This window comes from Denticeps clupeoides, chromosome 20 (assembly GCF_900700375.1).
Source record: "Denticeps clupeoides chromosome 20, fDenClu1.1, whole genome shotgun sequence".
Classification (NCBI taxonomy): domain Eukaryota; kingdom Metazoa; phylum Chordata; class Actinopteri; order Clupeiformes; family Denticipitidae; genus Denticeps; species Denticeps clupeoides.
Genome location: NC_041726.1, coordinates 4,516,111 through 4,540,992, shown reverse-complemented (window position 1 = coordinate 4,540,992; position 24,882 = coordinate 4,516,111). Strand labels below are relative to the sequence as shown.

Genomic DNA, 24,882 nt, shown 5'->3' with positions numbered 1-24,882 from the left:
TGGCATTAATGTAAGGCTTTAGTATATGCCATCTATATACACAGGGAAAAAAAAACATTATTTTAATTGATGAGAGCCTTTTATTTGATCACACCCAAAAATAAGTGATCTATTTGCCCTGGTCAGGCAGGGTTTGGGAGTAAGATGCATAGTTTTTCCAGTCATAACTGGAGTATTTTTAACCAAAAACTCTGGCAGTGTTTAAGCGGCGCCATAAATAAAGAGGATTGTGCAGCTGTACACTGTCAAATACCTCAATAAACCTCACGTCTGGAAACAATGAGATAACGTTAAGGCTTTGCCTTCACCGTAAAAATGTGTTTCTTTAAGAGCTGTACCTACTGAATATTCTGATATTCCGCGGCAATGCGGCCTGTATACATGAACAGACCTCAGCACTCAGCTGGTAAAAAGCCACGTCACTCAGTCCAGTATATTCCTAAGGGTGTCTAAAGCCCTGTAGATGGCCCTGGACATGCAAGAGCAGCGTACCCCGGGGTGATTTTTACACTTTTTTTTTTTTTCTTATGAGAGCTCGTGGGCAAATTTAAAGCTGCGTTTTGAAAGGTGCGGATTAGCTTTGACCTTCACAAACTCATGAGCAGTTTTTTTTCTTTCACTTTTTGCTTCTCACCTCCTCCGTAATTACATTCGGTCGGGCAAATCAACGGTTCTGAACCTTCTAATTCTTGAAATATGTCTCAACGTGCTGTTTTTTTTCCACTATTGTGCACCTTTTTATGGCCGTGAGATTAATGACGCAGAGACCTGTGAATCGAGGTAGGCTTTCGCCAGAGAAGTATAAATGTTCCATCAGTCACAGCACAGAGCAAGATTAAGTGGAGACCAAAGGTCAAATGTTGATACGGCTATACCTGCTCGTCGAGTTTACACCAGTCAAGCAAACCCGCATGAAAAAATCCACATTAACACAGTGGGCATGTTTTTGAGGTGTATGTATTTGAGACATGTTAGATTCACTTGACTGTCAATCAGAAGCCTTGAATACAAGCCTTAATAATGTTCCTGCATGCATGGTTTACCGAGGTGAAGACCACAAGAGGCAGGGGAGGGAGGAGGCAGGATCTTGCGTTTAATGTTGCCAGATTTGTGCCGTTTTCAATTTGGTATTCTTGGAAAAGTTGCTCCTGGAGAACAGATGTTTAGGAAACCAAATCTAATTTAAGTGCTAAGTAGTTAAGTTGTGATTACATACTTGTGCAGTTTCAGCAGGTTTGTGTGTGTTGTGTCGAATTGATGATCGATGAATAACAAGGTAATAATCTTGCATCACTGCTTGCACTAACTTGAGCATGTGACGTCCTGACGGGAGCAGGACTAAATTGTCCAGAATGAGGACATAGGGTGTGTGAGCGCTTGTCAGTCGACACCAGTGGCTCCTCCCATTTTTATGTCCTTTTATTAAAATATCATCAAAGATCATGTTCTGGGTGACAGAAAAATAATTACATTTAGTTTCTTTTCTGCAATTTACCAATAACTAGCAAGCGATTTCTCTATTGACTTGAGGACGCCTTCGGCCTTACACTAGCGAACAAGCCCACACACACCACATCTTTTTTCAGGGGTTTGAACACGTGGCTCAAGGTGAAGAAGAAACGTCTCAGCAGCGATCCGAACCCAACAATAACCGCAGTTACCCCCATGCCATCCCAGTATTCCCAGTATTCATTTCATCCAATCGAATTTAACCCTCCATTAATAAGTTTTACTGTAAAGATAACTCATCCTGCTAATTTACCGTTTTCAAAAAAAAAAAACGTGCGGTGAAACCATCTCCTGTCAAAGTCCTCATCAACAATACGCATGCTAACTCGATCAGGCTTTATGAGAAAAAGCAAATCCTTGTGCTTATGCAGAAGCGATCGCCTAACGATGATTACCATAACTCAGAAGAAAATGCTTTTAGCCCATAGTTTGAAAATTTCATTTCCATGGGTCGGCTTCGCCACTGGCACTTCAGAGCGAATGCGCATCCATCTCTTCAATCCCGTTTCTGTTGAGGCCGGATGATGAATGTGTTAATACCGCATGGTAAATCACTCTACCAAGTGCTTCGCAGATTAAATAAATCTACCGACGGCTTCTTCTTCTTCATCATCATCAACAACCGCAACTGCCGGAAGAAGACAAATCACCCGGTGTAGCAGCCAGGACTGAGGGAGGTGTCACGACACCGGCTCACCTTGGCAGGGCCAATAAAAACGTCAGGAGGCAAAAAAATGGGAAAATATCCGGGAATTTGAGCTTTTTCATGTCTGAGAATGCCCAAGCTGGGCGTGAACAAAGTAAAATAATATTTACCTGAAGTAAAAGAATATGGCCAGAGAAATCAGCAGCGATGCTATGGACAAAGCATGACCAACAATCGCCATGTAGTACAGTATGTACGCCATCTGCAAAACACATATGAATTGGATTATTGATCAGCAGCTACGCATTACAATTTGTCAGCATTCGTAATCTCCTTTTTTATTCAGTAATAAGGAATCGTTTGTAGAAGTAGATAATAATTTGTTTGGAGTGGTGGCGGTTCCTTATAAAATACTAAATACTGCTGTGCCTTTGCAACTGAGAGTTAGGGTTCACCCAACTTTTATCATTTATTTATATCTGTATTAGTGTGATAGTTGTCAATAATTATGAATGCTCTTTGATTCTTACTGCATGTAAACATTTTAATGGTTAGATATCTATCAAATAAATTATATTCCAGAATACCTATGTAACAGAAATTAAAGTCAAGGGAAAAGTTTTCTTTTTGTCCTACTTTACAACTTTTGGACACCGTTTGGATACCAATCTGATTATCGGCACTAAACTATTTTTGACTCTGTTCATGTGTGTTTACTGATTATGGTGATAATTATTCTTGCTCAGATACAATCGCTTCCTTTTTATATATTTTTTTTCTTCCAAGGTTGAGCATTCTTAACTATTCCCATGTTCTCAGCACATCCTCCACACGCCCTGGGGCTCAATATCACTTCCTCGTGCTTTGTCTTTTTATAGAGCACAGAGAAACACACACTTACTTACCCTCAGCTTTTCCTTGGTGTAAGCAATGCAGAGGGTGTAGTTGGACCAGGTTCTGTTGGTATCAGGGTGCCGGAACCAATTCCCCATCTCATCGCAATATTTTGTGACCTTTTCTAGCAAAATGAGAAAAGGCACATTAGAAATGAATATATGCCCCATGAGGCTAAGATTTGAGATATTGTTTTTATATATTAGTTTGTCACAGAGGTAAGGTTGGTACATGATTTTCTCCAGGTCTAGAAATGGCCCTGTAACTCTAAATTATTTTCTTAATTGAACATACAGCATCTTAAGTGATTATAGTGGTTGTTTTAATGAATAATATATGGTATATTTGGTGTCATTATTGCTTGTGGTCATAAAAATTAAATGGTTATCAGGGGAAAACTGACTAAAAAAGATGCTGCCCTAAATGGAAAGCTAAAACTGTAACAAGCATCTTGCCTGCTTCCAACTGCGGAAGTCAAGGAATTCATTTTTCTGTGCACTGTAAGGCCAAAGGCGTCCTCAGGATTAACCTGAATGGACAGGTCAATCTCTGTCACAATGGAGGTACTTACCTGTGGGATCAAAATCGGGGAAGAAGCTGGGACAGTTCTGAGAAGTGTAGGTTCCTGCCCGCGTGTCATCCCAACACATCCACCCGTCCCAGGTCCTATTACAGTATGGTCCTAAAGTACAAAGTGTACATATGTAGAGAAGAACAAGGCCTGCGAGATTGCGGGGTTTGGATTTGGTACCTGATTTGTTGTAAGGCATATCCCTGTTCATCTTTTCGAAGCATTTGTACTGGTCATCTATGATTTTCTTCCTGTTCTCCACCTTCTGAGTAACCACAGGACTGATGAGCGTTTCGACTGTGGGGTCTGGCTCTAGTGACCCAAGGGTGGGTATCCTCTAGAATACGATAAATGAACGAATACGTTTAAAAAGCCATTTTTAACGTGTGAAATTTACAATGCCGCTGAAATCTGCACTGTACCTTTAATTTGTCCTTGGAGAACGCCAGACAGTGAGACCACGTTTTATTAATGGTGGGAATGTGGAGCCAGTTGCCCGATTCGTCGCAATATTTTGTAACCTTTTCTGGAAAAGGAAAATGTGTTGCAATTTTACATTATTTATGATGATGTCCCTACGATGACACACACTCAAAAGGAATTTCCCATTTCACCATCTCACCAAATATCTGCAGCCCGGACAAATGCAGCTATTATGGAAATATATTTCAAATGGATCCCAAATCTATCCCATAATCCTGTCATTAGTGAAATTATATAATGGACTGGAATACTTTCTCACTGTCACTCTGCATCTCAAGGACATGTCTGGAGGCAAAAGTTGCCCCCCCCCTGCTCTTGTTATTAATACCAGAAAGAAAGAAAGAAAGAAAGGGTGCTTGGGGATCCGATTCTTCCCAGTTTGTTCCTTCATGACGCCGTTCTTTCTCCTACTGCAGCTAATAAATTGTTTCCAGTCCCCAAATAAAGCTGAACCGGGCCCTTCCAGAACCCCAAGAAGCAGCGAGAGAACATGGGAGGTGGCTAAGATCACCAATTTTTCACTTGGCAGCGCCTCAATTCGCCGCACTGGGCCTGCTGGGAGCCACATTCACCGTTATGGTATCCTAATGGATAAGGTGAGGAGAACTGGGAAAGTTACGAGAGAGCGTCTGCTGAATGTTCGCTGGAAACCCCGGCAGAAACTATTCATACTGTATTTATTCAGCACAAAAGTTATTCTTTGTAATTCTCATTAATCTTGTGCATATAAAACGCTCGTCAGGTTTAATGAACAGGACGCCATGGACCAATGACAAAGCACCGGCCACCATCTGGACAGGGGACAACGTGTAGCGCGACCTGAAATGGAATTTATTTGCTTATTAAACTCTTAGCCATGCTGAAGTGCACACAAGGGGACGATTTTACTGTCACAAACCAGATAACTGCTCATTGCACAAAATGTAGGTGGAACCACAGCAAGATGCTAACGTGTCAGTTTTCTTCTTATTATTTTTTTTTTTTGCTGTGGAACACAAATCTCTTACCAGAGCTGTCAAATCCCGGGTAATTCGGACAGTTCTGGGTGGCATAGGTCCCCGCCGGCGCGTCATCCCAGCAAAGCCAGCCGTCCCAGGTGTGGTTGCAGAAAGCACCTGTGCCCATGAAGACCACAACACCAGCTGTGACAGTCCGCGGCATTACCACCCGACCGGCTCCCGACCCGGTCCGGACGTCGGCTGAGAGCCCCGAGAATGACAGCGGCGAGCTCTGAATGGGATCAAGGGCTCCGGGCAGGCTGGCCGCCCCACAGAGACACGCGCTTTTAGAATACGACGCCTGTCCTCCTACCTTCACGCCTCCGTTGTAGCCCCTCTGCGTGCCCCGCGCCTTTCAGGACCTGTCCAAACTTGGCCATTTTGTCAGACTAGTGTTCTACCGTTGTCCCGGTATGCATGCAGAGGAAGGGAAATCGATTTGCTGTAGGTCCAGCTCTGCGGTGCCCTTTTCGGTCGAGGTATTATCACCAAAACATCATGCAGCAACTCACATTTCATTTTGCAAATGACATGGACATTCTCCATTTTGCCGAAGAGAGAATTGTGTCGAACAGAACGTAGCTCAACTGTCAGTAACGTTTTAGTCTAACATGATTTCAGGTTCTAGAACCTGTCGTTGCTGCTATCATCAAAAATGTCCGGAAAGTAGCTGCCCGAAGGTAGCGGTCAGAAGTGGACCACTTACGAAGCATCTGAAGATGGCTTATTCCAAATAATGTTAAGCTACAGGGCGGGTGTTTTGGAGAGCAGAACATACCAGATCGGTTCTGTGGAACATCTCGACCGAGCAGCTCAAGGCATCTGTACTGACTGTCCATCACGGTCGGCCTGTCTCCCTCCATTGCAGCCAGTGCAGGTCGGAGTGAAACCTCCACCGTGGGTTTGGCACTCGTCTCCGAGGTTGCAGCAGCTCCAACCTGTAAAGAGCGTCGTTGGAGGAGATGACAGGCTGTGGCCCACAGGTTCAGCCCAGGATCAGGGAAGATCGGGGCGTTTGTTACAATTAACACAGAATAAAGCTCAAAAGCTTACAGTTCGTTCTTCAAGCACGAGAAAAACGTCCTTTGATGAGCATTCAGGACGTTGCCTCTGAGTAAGCATGTGGCTTAAGTCTTGGGTTTGTGTCGATACCACTTCGCCTTAATAAGACCTTATTACATATCGTCAACAAAGTTCTCAGCAACTCATGCCAGCAGGGCGTGGCGCTTAAAAAGACGCGTGCTATTCAAGCAAACTCGATATTCAAATGGCAAACTGTCACTGGCATGAGGCTCATTCCTCTCCGTACTCGAGCGAACTTGAAACCTCGCCAACTGAACTATCTCCATGCTTGCTTCCAGGGGTCGCCTGCCCTCCTCCTACACTCCATTTTTTATTTTTATTCTTTTTGCAATTGCTTTCATCTTCACAGAGCACGAACCGGAACCGGACATCCGATTTGGGGGTACGGACGTCTTATTGGCCACACCGATGTCCCATGTAGCAGTTTAGCAGCCGTACATATGATGTCACTCCAAACATTGAAGTAAATGACGTCATACATACGACCACCAGGCCACCACCCATGTCAGCGTCTTTTTTTACACAATCATGAGTGACTAAAATATGCACCGTTACAGGAGCCATTTATAGAATTATGTTCGCGGTGCAGGGTCACCTATTAACATGGCTGATCCCCATTTTACCATTTACCAAAATTCGCCGTCCTGTCGGAGGAGCAATTTAGTCAAGGCGCATTTATTCTGGGCGTGACCCACGTGAGGCTGCAGTCCCTCAGCGGGCAGACTCCACGACTAAATATATTTACAGGGCGGGCCATTTATATGGATACACCTTAATAAAATGGGAATGGTTGGTGACATTGAACACATTTTATAAGTTGTCAGAAACTTGTAAATAACTCATGAAAGTTATGTTAAAAACAAGCACACCGTTGTTTTTCTTGTGAAATTACCAATACATTTGATGTGTCACATGACCCTCTTTCTATTGAAAAAACTAAAGTTGGATCCAAGATGGCCGACTTCAAAATGGCCACTATGGTCACCACCCATCTTGAAAAGTTTGCCCCCTCACATGTACTAATGTGCCACAAACAGGACGTTAATATCACCAACCATTCCCATTTTATTAAGTTGTATCCATATAAATGGCCCACACTGTACTGTGGCGCGCAACATTAACAAAGGTCCGGTAGCAACTGGGTCAAAATAATAGTTGCAATCTGTAAAATTGCTTGAGGAATGAGTCACGTGTCGAACTCGCAAACGTCCCACATTCATCTACACGCTTTTGTAGACATATGGATATTGTGTGATGATGATGATGATTTAAACACACAAACACACACACACATGCATGGACGACCCTGCAGTAATACTACTCCTCCAGGGGTTAGACGCATGGGGCAGTGGACATGCATCAGGATCAGCATGTTCTTGGGAAAGGACCGGTCCCGTTTATCCGATTTGTCCCGCTCACCCGGCACAATTAACAGTTAATTAACAGCCAAACGACTGCTGAGAAGCATCAAGCTGATCCTTCCTCCAGATTCCGGGGAATTCGCCCGACCACGGCCTGAGGCTGGAGGTACGGCGTGGGCTTTACGCTATCTGCATCTCACGACCGACTTTCCAAATGGTTTCGCCAGACCTGCTGCACGAAGGTGGAAAACCCGACGCTTCAGACAAACAAACAGACCCGCCGGCTGCAGACTAAATAAAACTTTCCAGACTCACCGACGCGAGGAGCACCGCGAGCCAGCAGCCCCCTCTCAGGCCCATGCCGTCCGGTCCCGGCCTCACCTGGAAACAAATGAGAGGAGCGGCGTGTCACACGGGGTCCAGGAAAGGAGCAGGAGACGGGTCCTCGGCGGGAGTTATGCTTGGCCAGCGTGGCGGCGTCCCTTTTCCTGGACACGCAAGGCGTGTTGAACAAGTAAAGCCATTAAAGCGCCGCTGGTTTTAATTTTTTTCTGGTTCCTTTTTTGCTGCCTTACGAAATAAATAATAAATAAAAAAAATCAGAATCAATCATAATCAATCATTAAAACCGCCAATCATTTAACCAGGTGCTTTCTCACGTCAGCGGCTACAGGTCGAATTACGGTGTCCCCCCAGCTGCTCTGCTGGACGGGTTTATTGTGCATCATGTCCCTGATCTACTCGAGTCTTCGGTGGACGCCGGCAGGGTCGAAACGTGCCGAGTTAAATCCACGACGGCGTGTGTTTGTAAAGTAAAGTAAAGCACACGGTGCACACAGTGAAATGTGTCCTCTGCATTTAACCCATCACCCTGACTGAGCAGTGGGCAGCCATGACAGGCGCCCTTCTGATTACGGGGCCGCTTCCTCAACCGCTAGGCCACTGCTGTTCCATCATTGTCGTTATTTTTCAGGATGTCCATCAGTCGAATTCCCATCATAGGTGACGTTTTAATGATGGCCTACAAGCCACTATAATTTGTCCCATTACACCCCATCCAAAGCAGGACCGTGTTAACAATCCGTGGTAAGCGGGCGTGGTCGGGGAGAGGACGGGCTCCTCTAGACGTTTGTAACGGCAGGCGCTGACCGCTCATATTAACGAAACGCAACCTTGGACCAGATTTTATCCGTGACGAAAAGAGGCAGAAGGAGACAGCAGAGAAACCAAAGACAAAAATGCTGAGCGGCGGCGAGGCCGCAATCGTTTAATACGATGCCGGCACCGTGGGTCCCCTGGCACGCCCACCTGGGAAACCATGTTCTGAGCCCGGAGATGATGGGGAAGGTGCAGATGCAGCGGCGCACCAGATAAATAAACGGCCTGTAGATGCATCAAAAGCCACCAGCCACAACTCAGCCCTGGTCGAAAGCCATTAGACTCCACCCACCGCGGCCCCGTCACTGTTGGCGCTCATTAACCACCCCATACGGCGAGCTTTTTTCTTTCTACGATGAACAGCAGAGAATTGGGTGCCGTTAGAGTCAGTAATGGCTGAGTGGCAGAGAGACGTAGGCCGTGGAAGGTTTCTTCTGGACGTGCCACGTACGCCGCCGTTAGAGGGCTTTAATAAACGTGTGCGTCCGGTAACGAATCTGAATGGGGTAAAGCACTCGCCGGAATGTCTGTAATTCCTAGCAAGGTCACTTGGCATTTCTAGGCCCGCCCGCCCCACAGGTAATAGCGATCGAGCGCCGAGCACAGGTGCACCGTGCAGAGAAGGGTGCCTCGCACGGACATACTCTGGGTTACAGAGCTGTGGAACCTCAAAGCAGTCTTCAATTAGCAGTCTGCACTCAAACACGTTGGTCCAAATGGCCAAAATGGCGCCACTGCACCAAACCTCATGGGCGCTCTTTTCAAAGCTATTCAATGTAAAAGTAGGATTCAACCAGGACGCTCACACTAGAAATCTGTAGTTTGGAGAGACGGAAATATCTGCCCATCCGGCCCAAAAGATTAACTTTAATGGTTTCATCGCGTTCTGAGCACTTTTTACATTTTTACATTTACGGCATTTACCAGACGCCCTTATCCAGAGCGACTTACAATCAGTAGCTACAGGGACAGTCCCCCCCTGGAGACACTCAGGGTTAAGTGTCTTGCTCAGGGACACAATGGTAGTAAGTGGGGTTTGAACCTGGGTCTTCTGGTTCACAGGCGAGTGTGTTACCCGCTAGGCTACTAGCACCCGTGCTACGGTTTAAATAGCTGGCTGGAAATATCCCTCAATGTCACAATTCCTGAACGGTTTCACACGATCTAGAAAATCTGCTTCTAGAGTAAAACCCGGAATGGGTTCGGTTAACATTTCATCTACTTTTTAATGCGACAACTAAAGTCATAGAATTAACTTCTTCTTTTAAATACAGTCTGTGTTTTGTGGCACGATGGATGGATGAGTGAAAAGCTGCCACTTTTCCTACGAGTGCCGTCAGTGACCGGAGAGCTGAAATATTCCGTCTGATGACAGATTCATTTTTTAATGGTCCAAGGTAAACGTGAGGAGCAATTTCAAACTTTTCCCACCCAGAAGGGGCGCTTGTCTGTAAATGCAGAAATTTACAGGCATCGTCACACTCAGCCTCTTCTAGAAACTGCCCCATCCCCCCCCCCCCCCCCCCCCCCCCCCCCCCCCCCCCCCGGCGCTCTTCCTCCTTCATTTCCTGCTTTATATACTGTTCCCCCCATTCCCCGGGTCATCTGGCACCCCGTAGAGCCGCGGCCAAGTGCGTCTCTGCTCTGTGACAAGTCGCGTTTGGGCCTAATCCATCTCCGCCGAGGAGGCCTGGGACGGCCTCCATCCACATGTGCAGCAGCTGCAGCTCCGGGGCGAGGGCGCAGATGGGGTCGCGAAAAAAAAACAAAAACCAGAAACCAAAATGGCTAAAAAAGGAACAAAGCCAGGCCCTCGATGGAGAGAAGAAGAAGCTACGTGGGTTCCAGGCCTTCGGCACTCCAGCGGGAAACTGCCGCTTTTTATGATCTCCTTGTCCCAGCTTCTTTATGGACCAGTGTCGGTCCCTGTGGTGGAAATAAATAAATAACAGTGTAAAAAATAGCGAGATTGTCCCCTGGATGATAAATCTTTAATCTCGCACATCCGGTGGAAATAACTGGGTGCTGTAAACCAAAGCGCCCCCGTCAAAGCAGCGGATTGGACTCGGAAAAAGCTGCCGTTTCGTCCCAGAACCCGTACCCGCTCACCCGTCCGGCGTGCCTTCGCTCGATCCAGCGCTCGGCGTGGAGGTGCCTTGACAGCCGCTTCATTACGAAGCACAAATAGCGTTACTGGAGAGTAACGGGGGAAAAATGAACAGGCTCTTTATCTGAAGGCCAACAAACGCGCTGAAACGGCGAAGACGCAAATGTCAGACCCTCCGATGGGGGTGTCAACAAAAAAAAAGACCTCGGAAGCCAGGTATCGATTAACTCTGACGACGAGCCGACGGCGGGGAGCTCTGGAACCCGGGCCCCTCCCGTCGGGAACGAATTGCACGGCGGCCTAAACGCACTCCATCTCCCGCGAGCGGCCCCCGGGTGGCCCGTGTCAAGTGCTCCGCCGCGTCTTTTCAGATAGGAGCGAACGGGCCGCTTGACTTCAATCTCGTCAGGCCTCGACACCCCCCGCCCGCCCGCTCTGAGACACGCCAGGGATCGGGAGAACTGACAGACACGAGCCCCCCTGTACACGGCGGATTACTGCTGGCTGTTAAAGAACCGAACGTAGGAAGGAATTTTCCAGATTTTCTGACTTGTTTAGGTATATATACTGTGTCACAAACCCTCAAGGTGTTCATAGATTTAGCAAAATGGTTGTGATTAAAATGCACTAATACGAAATACATAAATATGATTTATTAATGAATAATATGTTCATAGTGAAATACATTATCTCAGTACTAGAAATAAATGTTGCATAAAACGTTTAATATATGATATACAAGGCATTTATTTTTTAAAGATAGTTATGCATTGTAATATAACATTTTGAAACATTAACAACTTTTTATTAACTGATAACATGTTACAGTAAATTTGGAAATTAGAAAAAGCACCCATGCTTAATATATATAATATAGTAATAATGCCTGTTGCAGTAGTAGTAGTTATACCAGTATGTGTAAAAATGATTTCTATATCCATATCTACATAGCTCTAGGGGCAGTGGTGGCCTGGCGGTTAAGGAAGCGGCCCCGTAATCAGAAGGTTGCCGGTTCGAATCCCGAGCCGCCAAGGTGTCACTGAGTAAAGCACCGTCCCCGCACGCTGCTATATAGATCTATATCATTTATATTCTGAACACAGTGGAGGAGTTACCATTAGCATTACATAATGGCCCGCGGAACCATGCCCGTAATAACTCATCGCATGGGCGTCTCGGAGTAGCAGTAGCCCAGCGAAGCCGCACTTCGGGGGGGAAAAACCCGGTGACTTATGTTGCTGTGTAATTTGGGTATTTTCTCCTCACATCCGCCCCAGAGCCATTACAACAAAACCAATTTCACTCAAGAACATCATATTTATGAATATGTTTGGCTTCAGGAGAGAAGCTCCAGTTCGGTACGGCAACTTGGGTTTTCCATTCACACATTAAAGTACGCCACATCACCACGTCTTTTAACTCGATTAAACTGGTGGTGACTGATTTTGTGAACTAGTAAATAGTAGTAAATAGTGCGGTAATTTTCTTTTCCTGGTGCTTTGCGGTGAGAAATCTCCCCAATACGTTTTTTTTCCCCCAGTTCATATGGAAGTCGCATTTTAAATCATACCTGATGTGACAAGATGCTCCTGTGCTTTCCCAAACTGAGCCAGCAGACGGTAAACTTTCCTCATAGCATCTCCAGGGAGCTATAAAGCTGAAGTGGACGCGAATTTATGCCAGTTTCGTGTGTGAAAATGGTTTAATGGATTCACCAAACCTGGGTTATCACTGCGGTTACAGGAGACACACATCCGATGATGGTTTATTATGCCTAAAACCCTCTGGAGCGGCATGAATAGTGGTGAATAGGACTTTGACTCCGAGGATTTAGCTACAGGATGTCCCAGTTGATCCAAAAAGCTCAGCTGTGAAGTCAGACTTTCTCAAATATGAAGCCCCACAGCAAGTCGTCTGGTATTGAAGAAAAGCGGTAAACGGACTCCATCATGCACGGTCAGTGATCAAAAAGCACAGTCAGCAAAAAGCTCTTGGGACCAATCGGTATTGCGCAAGGCGAATAACAACAGGAGGAGGAAGCCCTGGGAAAAAAATCTCAAAAGGCTCCTCACACACTGCGGTTTCGAACCGAAACGTGATTAGATTGGGGCTGCGACGGCCGATCGATAAAATCGATTGTCGAAACAGGTGCCAAACCAATTTACTGATCGATTAGTTGCCTACTTCGTCATGCCACTGCATATATCAGTTCAAAAGACGAGGGGGAATATTGGTGTTGGTGCCACAAGAATTAAAAAAATAGAAAAGGAAGGTCCACTTTTTCAAACTGCCATTCTAATGATGACGCACCACCAAAAACGTTGGTTGTTTTTTGGCCACTCTCCCTCTGCCATGATGCTCCACTGAACCGATAACGGTTACCCATCAGAAGTCCTTGAGAATTTAAATAAAAGCCCGTCCATACTGAAATCTGATTAGTGGTAGCTTACAGGTTTAAGGTGGTAGTAGCCTAGTGAGTAACACACTCGCCTATGAACCAGAAGACCCAGGTTCTAATCCCACTTACTACCATCGTGTCCCTGAGCAAGACACTTAACCCTGAGTGTCTCCAGGGGGGGACTGTCCCTGTAACTACTGATTGTAAGTCGCTCTGGATAAGGAGCATCTGGTAAATGCTGTAAATGTAAATGTAAATGATTAGCTCTCTCAAGTGCACAATGAACACACTACTGTCTCTCATACTGTCGTTTCATTCGACGTGCAGGGCATCAAGGAGCAGCGATCAGTATGCGGTCAGTATGCGGGAGTCTCTCTCGGGACTTAAAAGTGATGTGAATATACACACACAAAATATGCTCATAATCGTTTTTATCGCGAAATCATCGATTGAGATCATTTAATCGCCCCTAATTCAGATTTCACACTTCGCTTCCTGCGAACCGTTGCTCTCGGCAGCGGTTTGATACCTGCAAAATCCTACATTCTATTCAGACACGATCCCCCAGCTGCGGACTGGAGAAGTGGAGGAATTGAAGGGTACCGTCTGTTCGTGGTCCTTGCTCTCGGCTGCATCTCTCATTTAGCTGTTTTTCGGTGGATTTCTCTGCGAGCGCCCGCACGCCAACGGCGTCTTTAAGTAATAAATGATGACATGTCGAGAGCTGGTTCGAACCTGGCATTTTGGGAGGAATCCTGAGAGTGACAAATTGGCCATTTCTCAGCACCGAGTACATCAAGTACAGACCGCTTTTCTTGGAAGTTTGGATTTGGCAAGTACGTCTAGGAAGCTCAGACTCCCGAGGACCGGAGGATGCATAACGGTCAAAATGCTACTGAGCGGAGCTCCCGCTGACATGTCGGCACAAGATCTACAAAGCTGTAATGTCCTTCGTGCCGTAGAGTGGCTTTGGGGGTGCTCTGTGTTTGGTGTGTGTTTCTCTTTTAGGCTGTTTGCTGGGTGGAGATTGGAATTGATGGTTCCGCCTACCTATTCCCTCATCATTTACATTTACAGCATTTACCAGACGTCCTTATTCAGAGCGACTTACAGTCAGTAGTTACAGGGACAGTCCCCCCCTGGAGACACTCAGGGTTAAGTGTCTTGCTCAGGGACACAATGGTAGTAAGTGGGGTTTGAACCTGGGTCTTCTGGTTCACAGGCGAGTGTCTTACCCACTAGGCTACTACCACCCTCATCATCAGTTGTCACGTCCATGCGGGCATGACACGGCGGGTGAATGTAGAGGAGGACGAGGAGTGACGAGGAACGAGGAATGGAGGACGCTTTCACTTGACATCACGAAACAGGGGTTTTAATGGTGAATCACAGGACAGGGGAGACATCCGAGACGTAGACACTGGTGAACATGGAACATAACGTTAAAGACCTGACAGCGGACAGAAACGAACAGGGCAGCTTTATACAATTAACACAGGTGAAAACGATTAGGGAACATTACACAGGACAACAATTAAACTCCGGTCCGGATCCCGGACCGGAGTAACCCCCATTTCGGACCGGATCGTGACATCAGTCAACTCCAGCCACCAGACGGGGAGCCGGAGGAGGATAGAGAGGAGAGTAGTCCTGCATCACACATCCCTCTCCTTCGATGTCACGATTCCCAACCCCTAGACGGGGGCGGGACAAAAGCACGCAGTACAGTATGCAACGTCACTGTATGGATTATAACTATCACGGCACTACTAAAGCAGGACCTCTTCACCCTGGCACGTGTAAGAAATGAAATCTGGGATGGAGTCACCTGACGCATGAGTTTGGAACGACATCCACGTATTTGTAGCATATTGTAGACTTATTAGTTCCTCTCTGCACGTTCTTGGTTTTGTACTAAACTAAACTGACAGAGACTCCGTTGGGGAAAAAACATTTTTTTTCTGCTGTAAAGTGCGCAAAAGACCATTTTTCAGAGCAAGGTTCATTTATTGCATGTGCTGTTTAAAACTGTGACACTTTTACACCACTTATTAAGGGTGAAATTCTCAGCGGATCTGTGAATGTGTTGTAGATTATCATAAAAAACACAGATTCTGCCATACGGCACCAGGTTTACAGCCGCGCTAAAAATATATCCACTTTACGGGGCTATCATTTCATAAACGCGTCTATAAAGGGATCCAGACGTTGCACTTAAACAGAACAACGGTAATGCAAATAGAGTCTGAATCTTAATCAGCTCCTATGACTAATCCCCATAATTAATTAGCATATGAATGAATATCATCAGACTTTACAACACACATGTAACACAATCGTTACTATGCATGGGTGAGATTAAAGCCAGGCCCTTTTTTTTACCAGGAACAAAGGCGCGCTGAACGTTTCTCAGGTCATAAATCATCATGTTGTTATCGAGCCGCATCAAGCACCCCTGTATTGCAGAGTCGAAGGTTCTCCGGTCTCGAGCAGCGCTGAAAGTCAACCTTCATCACCTGAACAGTGCTGGACCCATCCCACCCAAGCAACACTGTCAGGCCTCCGCGTCAGTGGTTGTCCGTCTTGATCCTGGAAGGAGCTCGAACTCAAGTGTTGCCAGGTTGGGCAGTTTTGCATCCAGTAATTCGCAAGAAGTTGCCTCGTCCAGCAAGTACTGAGGAATCAAACTCTCGTTTGATTCAATCCCTCCCCCGCATTCCCGATCATCTCAAGATTGTGTTTTTTTTACTTTATTAATTCCGTAATTCCAGAAGATGCCTTTGGCCGCTCACTGGTGAACGAGCCCTTACGCAGCGCCCATTATAGCGATATGAAAACATGTCACGTTTTATCATGGCTCCCTGTGCCCAGCAACACGGTCTGCAGCTTCTAATGCACTGAATTGAGCCTATTTGAAAAAATGGCCCACGTCTGTAATGGAGGAGTGCAAGGCCGGCTTGTTTTGTGGTCGGTCCCATGCATCATTCGGGGAACTAAAATGGCTTGATGCAACCTGCAGAGCTACAATCCTGACGTGTGTGTGTGTGTGTGTGTGTGTGTGTGTGAGTGTAGTGTGTGTGCATGTCTGCATTCAATCATGCAGAGGATTATCAGGCCTTGCCATCTCAAACGGACCTTTACCTTTCAAGCTTTACTGTGCATGGCGCACTAACAGGGTTCTTGCGCTCAAAAGAACATATCACGGGTCCAGCAGATGTTCGGACGGGGGGAACGGAAAGAAACAAAACGCGGCTTTATGGTCAACTTAATCACACAAATGTTTGGGCGAACGCACTGTACGCTAAACCGACAGCTAATGGACACACGCCCCCTAGTTGTGTTCCATGAGGGTAATAAATTTTGTCGAAAGTTTAGTGCTTCGCGGTGCAGCATCTGAAACAGCATGAACTGTACGGGTTTCCATCTTCCCCATCTTCTCTTCAGTCCCATTTCCCCTTGAAGTGAAAACTATAAATTAGCGAATGGTGGGCCTCGGCCGGGCCTTGTAATTCACCGGTCCAGCCTTCAGGGCGGCCGGAGAAGTGGGACGGATGTGTTTCCCACGCCGAGTTTTATTCCTGAGCCCGTTTTATTCCCGATGGCCACTCACATCACCCCCTCCTCCTTTTCCTTTCCATGAGAGCATTACCGAAAAAAACGGCGGAACCACCACTCAGGGCCACAGGTAGCGCCTGGCCTGATAAGTATGTCCAAATTACCATCCCACCCCCCCCATTAGCTAATCTGCAATCTGCAGACAGGAGCCGGACCCTGAAACGTTTAATGGGTAGAGAGCTGATCTACGAATGATTTCATGTTCGGCACTTCAGCTTTTCTGTTCGGGAAATTATCACTTTTTTTTATTATAATAAATAGGCCTCGTTCTCCAAATCCACTCGCCTTGGTGAACAAGTACAGAACAAATCTGCCAATATTCGTCGTATCAGCGTTTACAGCCTGGGTTTATTGCAATAATTAAGAACCAGCTTGCATACCAGGGCTTTGTGGGTAATCAACAGGAAGAGAGAACGGAACGTTAGCACAAAAAAAACCCCACCGGAGCTGATAAACACATTTGTCCCTAATAGAATATCACGAGTATGACACTTATGACAACATTATCAGTCTTTTTTTTGGACCTTGAAAATCAGCCACTTGCGTTTGGGAAAAGAAGAAGGGAAAGGCAACCCAGCAGGCCAGGAAAGGTGTTCATAGGTGTTCAAAGACACTTCATAATGTCAAAATCCGGAATATAACGATAATTTCATGCAGATTTTGGTGAAATTTTATACATATACAACAAGGACACATCATTTGTGTCCTTATATATATGTGTGTGTGTCATCAAACCTATAGAAAAAAGAGAAACCAAAAGCCGAAAATGCTTTTTTGAAATATGAAATGAACATAACAATAGGTATATATTTTTTTACTTTTATGCTATGTATTTAAAAAAAAAAGAACTTGGCTAGTTTGTTGATTGTGAAATTTTACGAATGCATCGTGGTACATGCATGTGCGGTTGGAAGGGGGCTATAACGCATTATACAATATAACGCATGTAGCACAACGTTGTAGTGACGTTGTGTAGTCGTTGGCTCAGAACGCCACGCCGGAGGCTTGGTCAGGGGGGCATGAGCGGGACTGGGAACCGGGAAGTCGAAACACACACAGGGGTAATTCCACCAGGCGAAGGGCAAACAGGGTGAAACTCCGGTGTAGCGGTCCAAAAAAAAACAAAACGTGACATTAAACACGTTGCAAATTTAATGTCAAAAGATCACAACAATCTCCAAATCCTGCAATAAAATCAAAATATAACACACTTGGGTTACCGTTTGTTTTCCACGTCCTGCCAAACCCTGATCTGGACGATGAAGCCATAATTGAACTTTTTGACATGTCTGACGTCGGGTCCAGGCATCCAAACCGGGTCTCTGCTCCACGAAGCCGCTGCATTAGTTGCTGTGTTTCATGTAGCGTATTGGAAGTGACCACCTCTAAGGCTTTGAGAAACGTGAAGAGAAGGCCGCGACGCTTCGCTTTGTAAGTCTGCAGGCAGAGCGCTCAGCATTCTTCCCCTGCGTGCTTTCAATTACGCCACGGGGGGGGTGGGGGGCGTTAACCCTCTCTCGGCCGGGGCGCTCCACCGTGCCAACCCCCCCTCGCTGCGGTCGGCGTCATTATCTTTTTAACGCGAGGCAATTTGCTTTAATCAGAGATGCCATTTCCCGGCTATGCGTGTTTCCGATTTGTCTGAGTGTGACACAAATTGGTGTGTCTGTGTGTGTGTTAGATCTTCATGAATGAACTAATGAGATGATCCCATCAAGCGATAACGCAAGGAGCAAACAAGGTCGGTGGCTCGTGTGTTGTCGCGGGGTCGATGAAGTGACATGACACACAACACCGGGACCGACGGGCGCTGAAAACGCACAATTTCTGGGTGGTGGTGGCCTAGCGGGTAACACACTCGCCTATGAACCAGAAGACCCAGGTTCAAACCCCACTTACTACCATCGTGTCCCCAAGCAGGACACTTAACCCTGAGTGTCTCCAGGGGGGGGGGGACTGTCCCTGTAACTACTGACTGTAAGTCGCTCTGGATAAGGGGAGTCTGGTAAATGCCGTAAATGTACATTTCTGTTCATCTTCCGGCGTTGTTCTCCGAGGTTTCAGGACTCCCCTCCGTGACCCTCTGCAGTGGCTTTCTGAGCGTGCTCAGACGTCACGGCCCCTGAGCCTCCGTCAGCTTGGGTGGTGGACACCGGCGGGTCCCAGCGCGGTCCAAGGGCCAAACAAATATTTCATGAGCGCGTGAGAGCGGGCGAACTTGTTCGTCGGGCGCGCCCCAGGAGACACCCAGGGATTGTCGGAGGTCACGGCCAGTCCGTAATAAGACCTGGGCCCTCATTAGGTGGACTTAAAGGGACACTTGAGCTGAGCGGCGGATCCTTACGGAATGCCTGATTGTGTCTCGTAAACTGCGGGCACGGCACATTTTTCCGTCTCAGTCCGATAACATCTTGGCTCTAAATGTTCAAACACGCGCGGTAATTAGCAGCGTAACAGCAGTCGAGCGTTTTTTAAAAATATGATTCTCTCACCAAAACTGTGAAGTAAGGCACAGAATTAGCATAGTGAGTGTTCGCATATTAAATCACCCAGTAAAATTTGCATTTAGACATTCCCAGTCCGCTGAAACATTGTCCTACACTGTGTGTGAATGTGTCCAGCTGATGCACAAAATGCACAAAATGCAGTTGTGTCAAAGAAACATCGACCGTTACAGCATTTCCTTTAGAAGCGCCTTCACTCAGACATGGCCGAAGCCAGATGAAAATTCTGCCGAAAGTGTGACATTGTCCTTTGTATTATCTGGTCTAAAGCTATTTATTCATGCAAAGGAAAAAACATTTTACCTCTACTATGTTAGACGAAGAGGACAAACCGTTGACGGCTATGTTCTAGTCCATTTGGATGGACTGCATGTGTGGCGACTGCCAGGACAGAAAACCTCAGGTAGCCTCAGGTAGACCCGATTAGGACCTTTTCATCAGGCGCATGAGCTCCGGCAGTCCCTGGGCGTCACAAGATGACATTTTCCGTGTCATTTTTATACTGTCATGACTGTCTTTCCAGTTACTGTCAAATTCAAACAATTGTGAAAAGTATTGAGGTTTTTGATGTATTTGCTACTGGGCGATTCGCCAGAAAATGAAACCAAAATGCTCAAAGACATTCTGTAATATTTGCACTTTTACTTGTCCTAGTGTTTTGAGACGGGTACTCAGATATTGTGGAACATCGTTTAATTTCATGCTATTTAAAAACCTGAAGGTTTTGCAGACATTTGGACCACGGTTACCTCTTGCGATGTAAAATCTTTACTAATTTAAATGATATTCAAAGCAAATTATTATCATAACGTAGACATTCAAAGTTCAGTTTATATCTGTTCTATTAAATAGTGCATCAGGCTTAATTAAAATATTCATGCCATGCACCACTTTTTAACTCTTAGTCTTATGTTAGTTCAGTGACATTGTCGGCATTTTAGTTGCATATATTGGTTTTGCGTAAACATTAAGTGTTGCACAGTTTTATATTTACATGTACATTTACAGCATTTATCAGACTTACAATCAGTAGTTACAGTGACAGTCCCCCCCAGGAGACACTCAGGGTTAAGTGTCCCGCTCAGGGACACGATGGTAGTAAGTGGGGTTTGAACCTGGGTCTTCTGGTTCATAGATGAGTGTGTTACCCACTAGGCTACTACCAGCCATAGAATTCAGGTTTTAGAATTCACAGAAATTCACTGTGGAAGTTGGTTTTAAGGAGTGAGACTAGTTTTCTGTGTCCCATGCATCACATGGCAAGTTTTCAAACTGCTTGAATCACATATTTTCATAATTTTATACTGAAGTACCCAGTAGTAAAGCACGTCAATTACTACATACATTTTTACATTTTTTTTAAAAAAAATCGTCCTACATAGAACAGAAAACAGTCGGAACAGAATAGAGTTGGAAAAGGTCAGAAGGTACTGACTTTGCTTCACCAAAAAATAAATCCCACCGGGGCCACGTCCCATTCAGCCGCACTTATCCCGGCTCCACACGGGGGCCTCTCCAAGGACCAAAGTGGCAGGCGAAGCCACAGGCCTCACCAGCCAGGACGTGAAATTAATTATGACGCGACATTTTTCCCGAAGATCTCCAGACACGGCGGAGCTTTTGCAGGTAATGATGCCGCGTTTCGGTTTCGGACACCAGGTGCGCGCCACGAAGAAGGCAATAAAAAAACCAATCCCGCTCTACGCGGGAAAGTTTGTTGTTGCCGTAACCGGAATGGAAGGGGCTTCAAGGCATGCCGTACGTGGACCTCTTGAGCCTCGTGAAGCTTTTATAAGGTGCGGGAAAGCCTGTTCTTCTTTGTTTAAAACCAGCGTGGCTTGATATCAGCTCTATAAAACTGCCAACATTTTCCTGTCCGTAAACGTATACAGACGTCAACCTTCTGAGGAAAAAATTAAATGTGTGTGTGTGTGTGTGTGTGTAGGCATATCTGCTGTCTCCTGTCGCACCGGATGTCACCCGAAATCACTGTCACGCGTCACAAAAGCGCTCTGGCAATAAAAGATGGTCCCGCCACGCCACATACACACAGCAGAATGAATGTTAAAGGCACGGGCTCTGCAGCACAAGCGATTTTTTTTTTTTTGTCTGAACTAATCATTTACGGCATTTACCAGATGCCCTTATCCAGGGACAGTCCCCCCCTGGAGACACTCAGGGTTAAGTGTCTTGCTCAGGGAATCCCAGTAAGTAGCCACTAGGCTACTACCACCCTCGATTCAAGACTAGTCGATTAGTCGACTATCAAAATAATCCATAGTTGCAGATTTTTCTTTAGTAATAATAGAACAGGGGTTGTGCTAGACAAGCATACCGGTCCAAATATCTCACAACCTTATGCACTTATAAATATATTTATGACAGTTGTAACAAAAAATACATATTTTGAAGCACATATTTTTTTTAAATAAAACCATTCCTTCTGTAAGACGGCTGTTCACCAGCAACAGCTTTTGTCGTTTGGACAGTCGCCAGCCAATCAGCTGATCCGAAAGTCAGAAATAACTGTGGCGGTACTGATAATACTGATAATAATAATAATATTAGGTACCATTTCCCACAATAATCCACTTGTAGCATATTACTTCTTCACTTGAGAAATCTCAAAAAAGTAAAGCCCAAGGCTGATCTGGGATTTTAAATGTCTGCAGGACGTAATGAACCAAACCAAAAAAAAACAAACAAACGGTGAAACGGTTTTTAACATTTTCAATGCTGTCATGTGTCAGACATGACATAATTCAACCTGAACGAGTCCACAGAAGGAACGGTGTGCCGGCACGGTGCGTTCTTGCCTTTGCACCATTATGTTTTAGCTCCACCTATTGATGCCGAGGGTTCGGTATAGGTGGCGGCCGTGACCGAGGCTGTGCGGCCACCGTGTATGAAGGGCTTTATGAGGCACGATCAGCTTCCTGGTATACATACTAAAACGTCCATGTCCGCGTTGTATCGGGGCCCTGGCCATTCCGATCTAAAGCGTGCCAATGTCCCCACGAGGACCTGGTTTCATAATTTGTTGCGGGGAAGCGGGCCGAGCAGTAAACTGCTTTAATAATAAGGGCAAGAACAGCAGAAGGCCACGTCGGGTCACTCAACCAAGGTAATAATGGACTGAAAGGATGGGCCGAGGCGATATTTACTCTTTAGGCCATTAGTGGCTCAGTCCGTCTGCCCTCCACCTCTCCCCCAGCTGCATCGAGCGCCTTCCTTTCCCCCCCGACCACTAGATTTAGTGGAGCGGCTCTGGGTCCAACTGGACTCCTCCGATCCTGGTTTCTTTTGGGACGCGGATGGCAAGCACACAGAGGTCGGGACCTCCCGAACGGCACCCCGGCGAGGGCCAGATGAACGACAGGGGCATGCGAATGGCTTCGTAGATCAGATCGCGCAGCGACGTCTCTGAACCGTGTCTGTCTAAGTGCACTTATACAGAAAAAGAGAGAGACTGAAATAGAGCTAAATAGATGCAGCTCCCATGGGGAAAATCGTCCGCTGTGTTAAGTGAATGTTAAGGGCACATCTCTATGAAAAACCACTGGCTGTAAATAAAATATGCTTTCTGTCTCATACTCTGCAAATAGAAATATCACAAAACAGAAATGAATATCTATTTACAGACTATTTCCATAGGACGCCATAATATGTAGTACAATATAGCGTTATTAATATATATTCATACGTACATTGGAACCAAATCTAAGAATACTGGAAACGTTTGTTATTTTGGTTGTTATTCCGTTCGAGTTTTGCTTAATGCATGAAATCCACAATTTAAAAAAAAATTGCTGCTTAACCCGATTTCATGCCACATTACCAAGAAAATAATGAACATTGTTGGTCCGATCTCTTGGTCCAGCAACCTGGTCTCATTTAAATGTGTATATATATTTTGCACAAAATTATATTTTTCAATAAAATAACTTAAAAAGCACGAGCCACGTCTTACCTTCATCCAGCCAAAAACTGTTTTTATATATAGATTTTTTCTCGTCTCGTCCACTCCAGGCGACTCGGGTTAAATGAGCAGCGTCGGGGACCCCGCTGCACCCCTCAAACTCAACCCCATCGTCCGGGATCCAATTAAATACCGCGGGGTGCCACTTCACGCTGTCACCCACCCACCCTAACACGGCATATCCACTTCGTGTAAGAAAAAAAAAAAAAAAAAGATAATAACACTAATAATAACGACAATAAAAAAAGAACGAATAAATAATGAATAAAAGAAGGCTATCAAATCTTTTTTTTTTTTTTTTGCATCGAATGACGGAAATGTACTTTGTTTTATAATGAGCGCTGCGCGGCGGCGTTTCGGCTCAGCAGCCGGTAATCCAGGCGCGACTAACGGTTCCGCCGCCGATTCGTCGCTCTTAAAAACGCGCGAACGCGCACCGGGCGCCGCGGACCGGGTCGGGGGGTTGCCAGATCCGGGCCGAGAACCCCGCCCAGACGACTGTGCCCCAAAGCGCACCGAAACGGGCCGAAGCCCGGCTGCCCCCCCCCCCCCCCCCTCCCCACTTAAATTGAATTACGGTGGCGCGGTGGCACCGCTTGTACTGCGTGATTCGTTGAGCGCGGATCGAGTACCGGGATCGCGCTTTGAGTACGATGGTAAATTTCCGTTCGTAAGTGAAATTTGCGAAAGCAGCCGTTACCTAGGCGCGGCCGGTTTTGTCGAGCGTCATAAAAATAAAAGATCCACCGGCGAGTCGCGTTTCTGGAATATTCCAGATTTTGCGCGAAAATGGCCGTCCTGGCAACCCCTCGTAGACCAGGTTACTGCGGGTCCCCCGTCAGATGAGTTTACGCGAGTTACGCCTTCTTACCTGCGTTTTACGTCCCTGTCGGTCCACCAACCTTTTCGTTTGCAGTAATGTACAAAACAAAGCAAAAACAAATCCCGTTTTTGCCTGGCAAGAACGCATGTTATGGCCTCAAATTATGCAACCGTCCCCAATTTTAATCTAATATTTAATAGACTCTCCAACCGGGGAGACTGGCCAAGTGTGATCTCAACAGCATGGCCATGCTGGTCAACCAGCGAAACCAGGAAAACCAGGCCGCATCCAACCATTTCTGATATTTATGCTGATGCCATTTGCAGCCAGTCTTCCTGCAGTCATCAAGAAAACCGGGTCCAGGTCAACAAATCTTGCTGCAAGACCAGCATTCCCCTTTTTACGAGATGTGTGTTACATATAGACACATCATTTATCAGGTTGAATATTTTAGATGTAGGGTCATTTAGAAATCTCGTTGTTTTTTTAAATAGGAAGCCATTAATGATAGTCCAAAAGAGTCATTAGGTTGTTGTGAAGATGAGACGATTCCAGCCCTGATCGTCATCTGCCATCACCGTCCCCATCACTCATTCTCTCCGGCCTCTGCCTACTCCAGAGCAGGACAACTGGCACGCCGTGCCACCTTTAATTAAAAGCCTGAGATAAGAGCACCCCACAGTGGAACAGAGACATCATCACTGTCATCATCAGAGGGCTTTCAGTGTGTAGAGTAGAGAAAAAAAGAAAATA

General features: G+C 46.0%; 1 protein-coding gene across 5 annotated transcripts in view; it reads right to left on the bottom strand.

The window, feature by feature from the left end:
• The window catches only part of calcr (calcitonin receptor), a 38,548-nt gene extending 14,332 nt beyond the window's left edge, over positions 1-24,216 (bottom strand). For 2 of the 5 annotated variants that reach the window (XM_028963331.1, XM_028963336.1), the window contains exons 1-9: positions 23,298-23,785; positions 7,861-7,926; positions 5,880-6,039; positions 5,111-5,218; positions 4,043-4,146; positions 3,801-3,957; positions 3,621-3,731; positions 3,061-3,173; positions 2,326-2,417 (exon numbers count right to left, since the gene is read on the bottom strand). In XM_028963331.1, the coding sequence (XP_028819164.1) occupies positions 2,326-2,417; positions 3,061-3,173; positions 3,621-3,731; positions 3,801-3,957; positions 4,043-4,146; positions 5,111-5,218; positions 5,880-6,039; positions 7,861-7,926; positions 23,298-23,303 (917 nt within the window). In that variant the 5' untranslated portion in view covers positions 23,304-23,785. Of the gene's footprint in view, positions 1-2,325; positions 2,418-3,060; positions 3,174-3,620; positions 3,732-3,800; positions 3,958-4,042; positions 4,147-5,110; positions 5,219-5,879; positions 6,040-7,860; positions 7,927-12,380; positions 12,393-18,043; positions 18,146-23,297; positions 23,786-24,177 lie in introns of those variants that run through there. The other 3 variants (XM_028963332.1, XM_028963334.1, XM_028963335.1) reach the window with 3 other exon arrangements.
• Between the last annotated feature and the right edge of the window lie 666 nt (positions 24,217-24,882).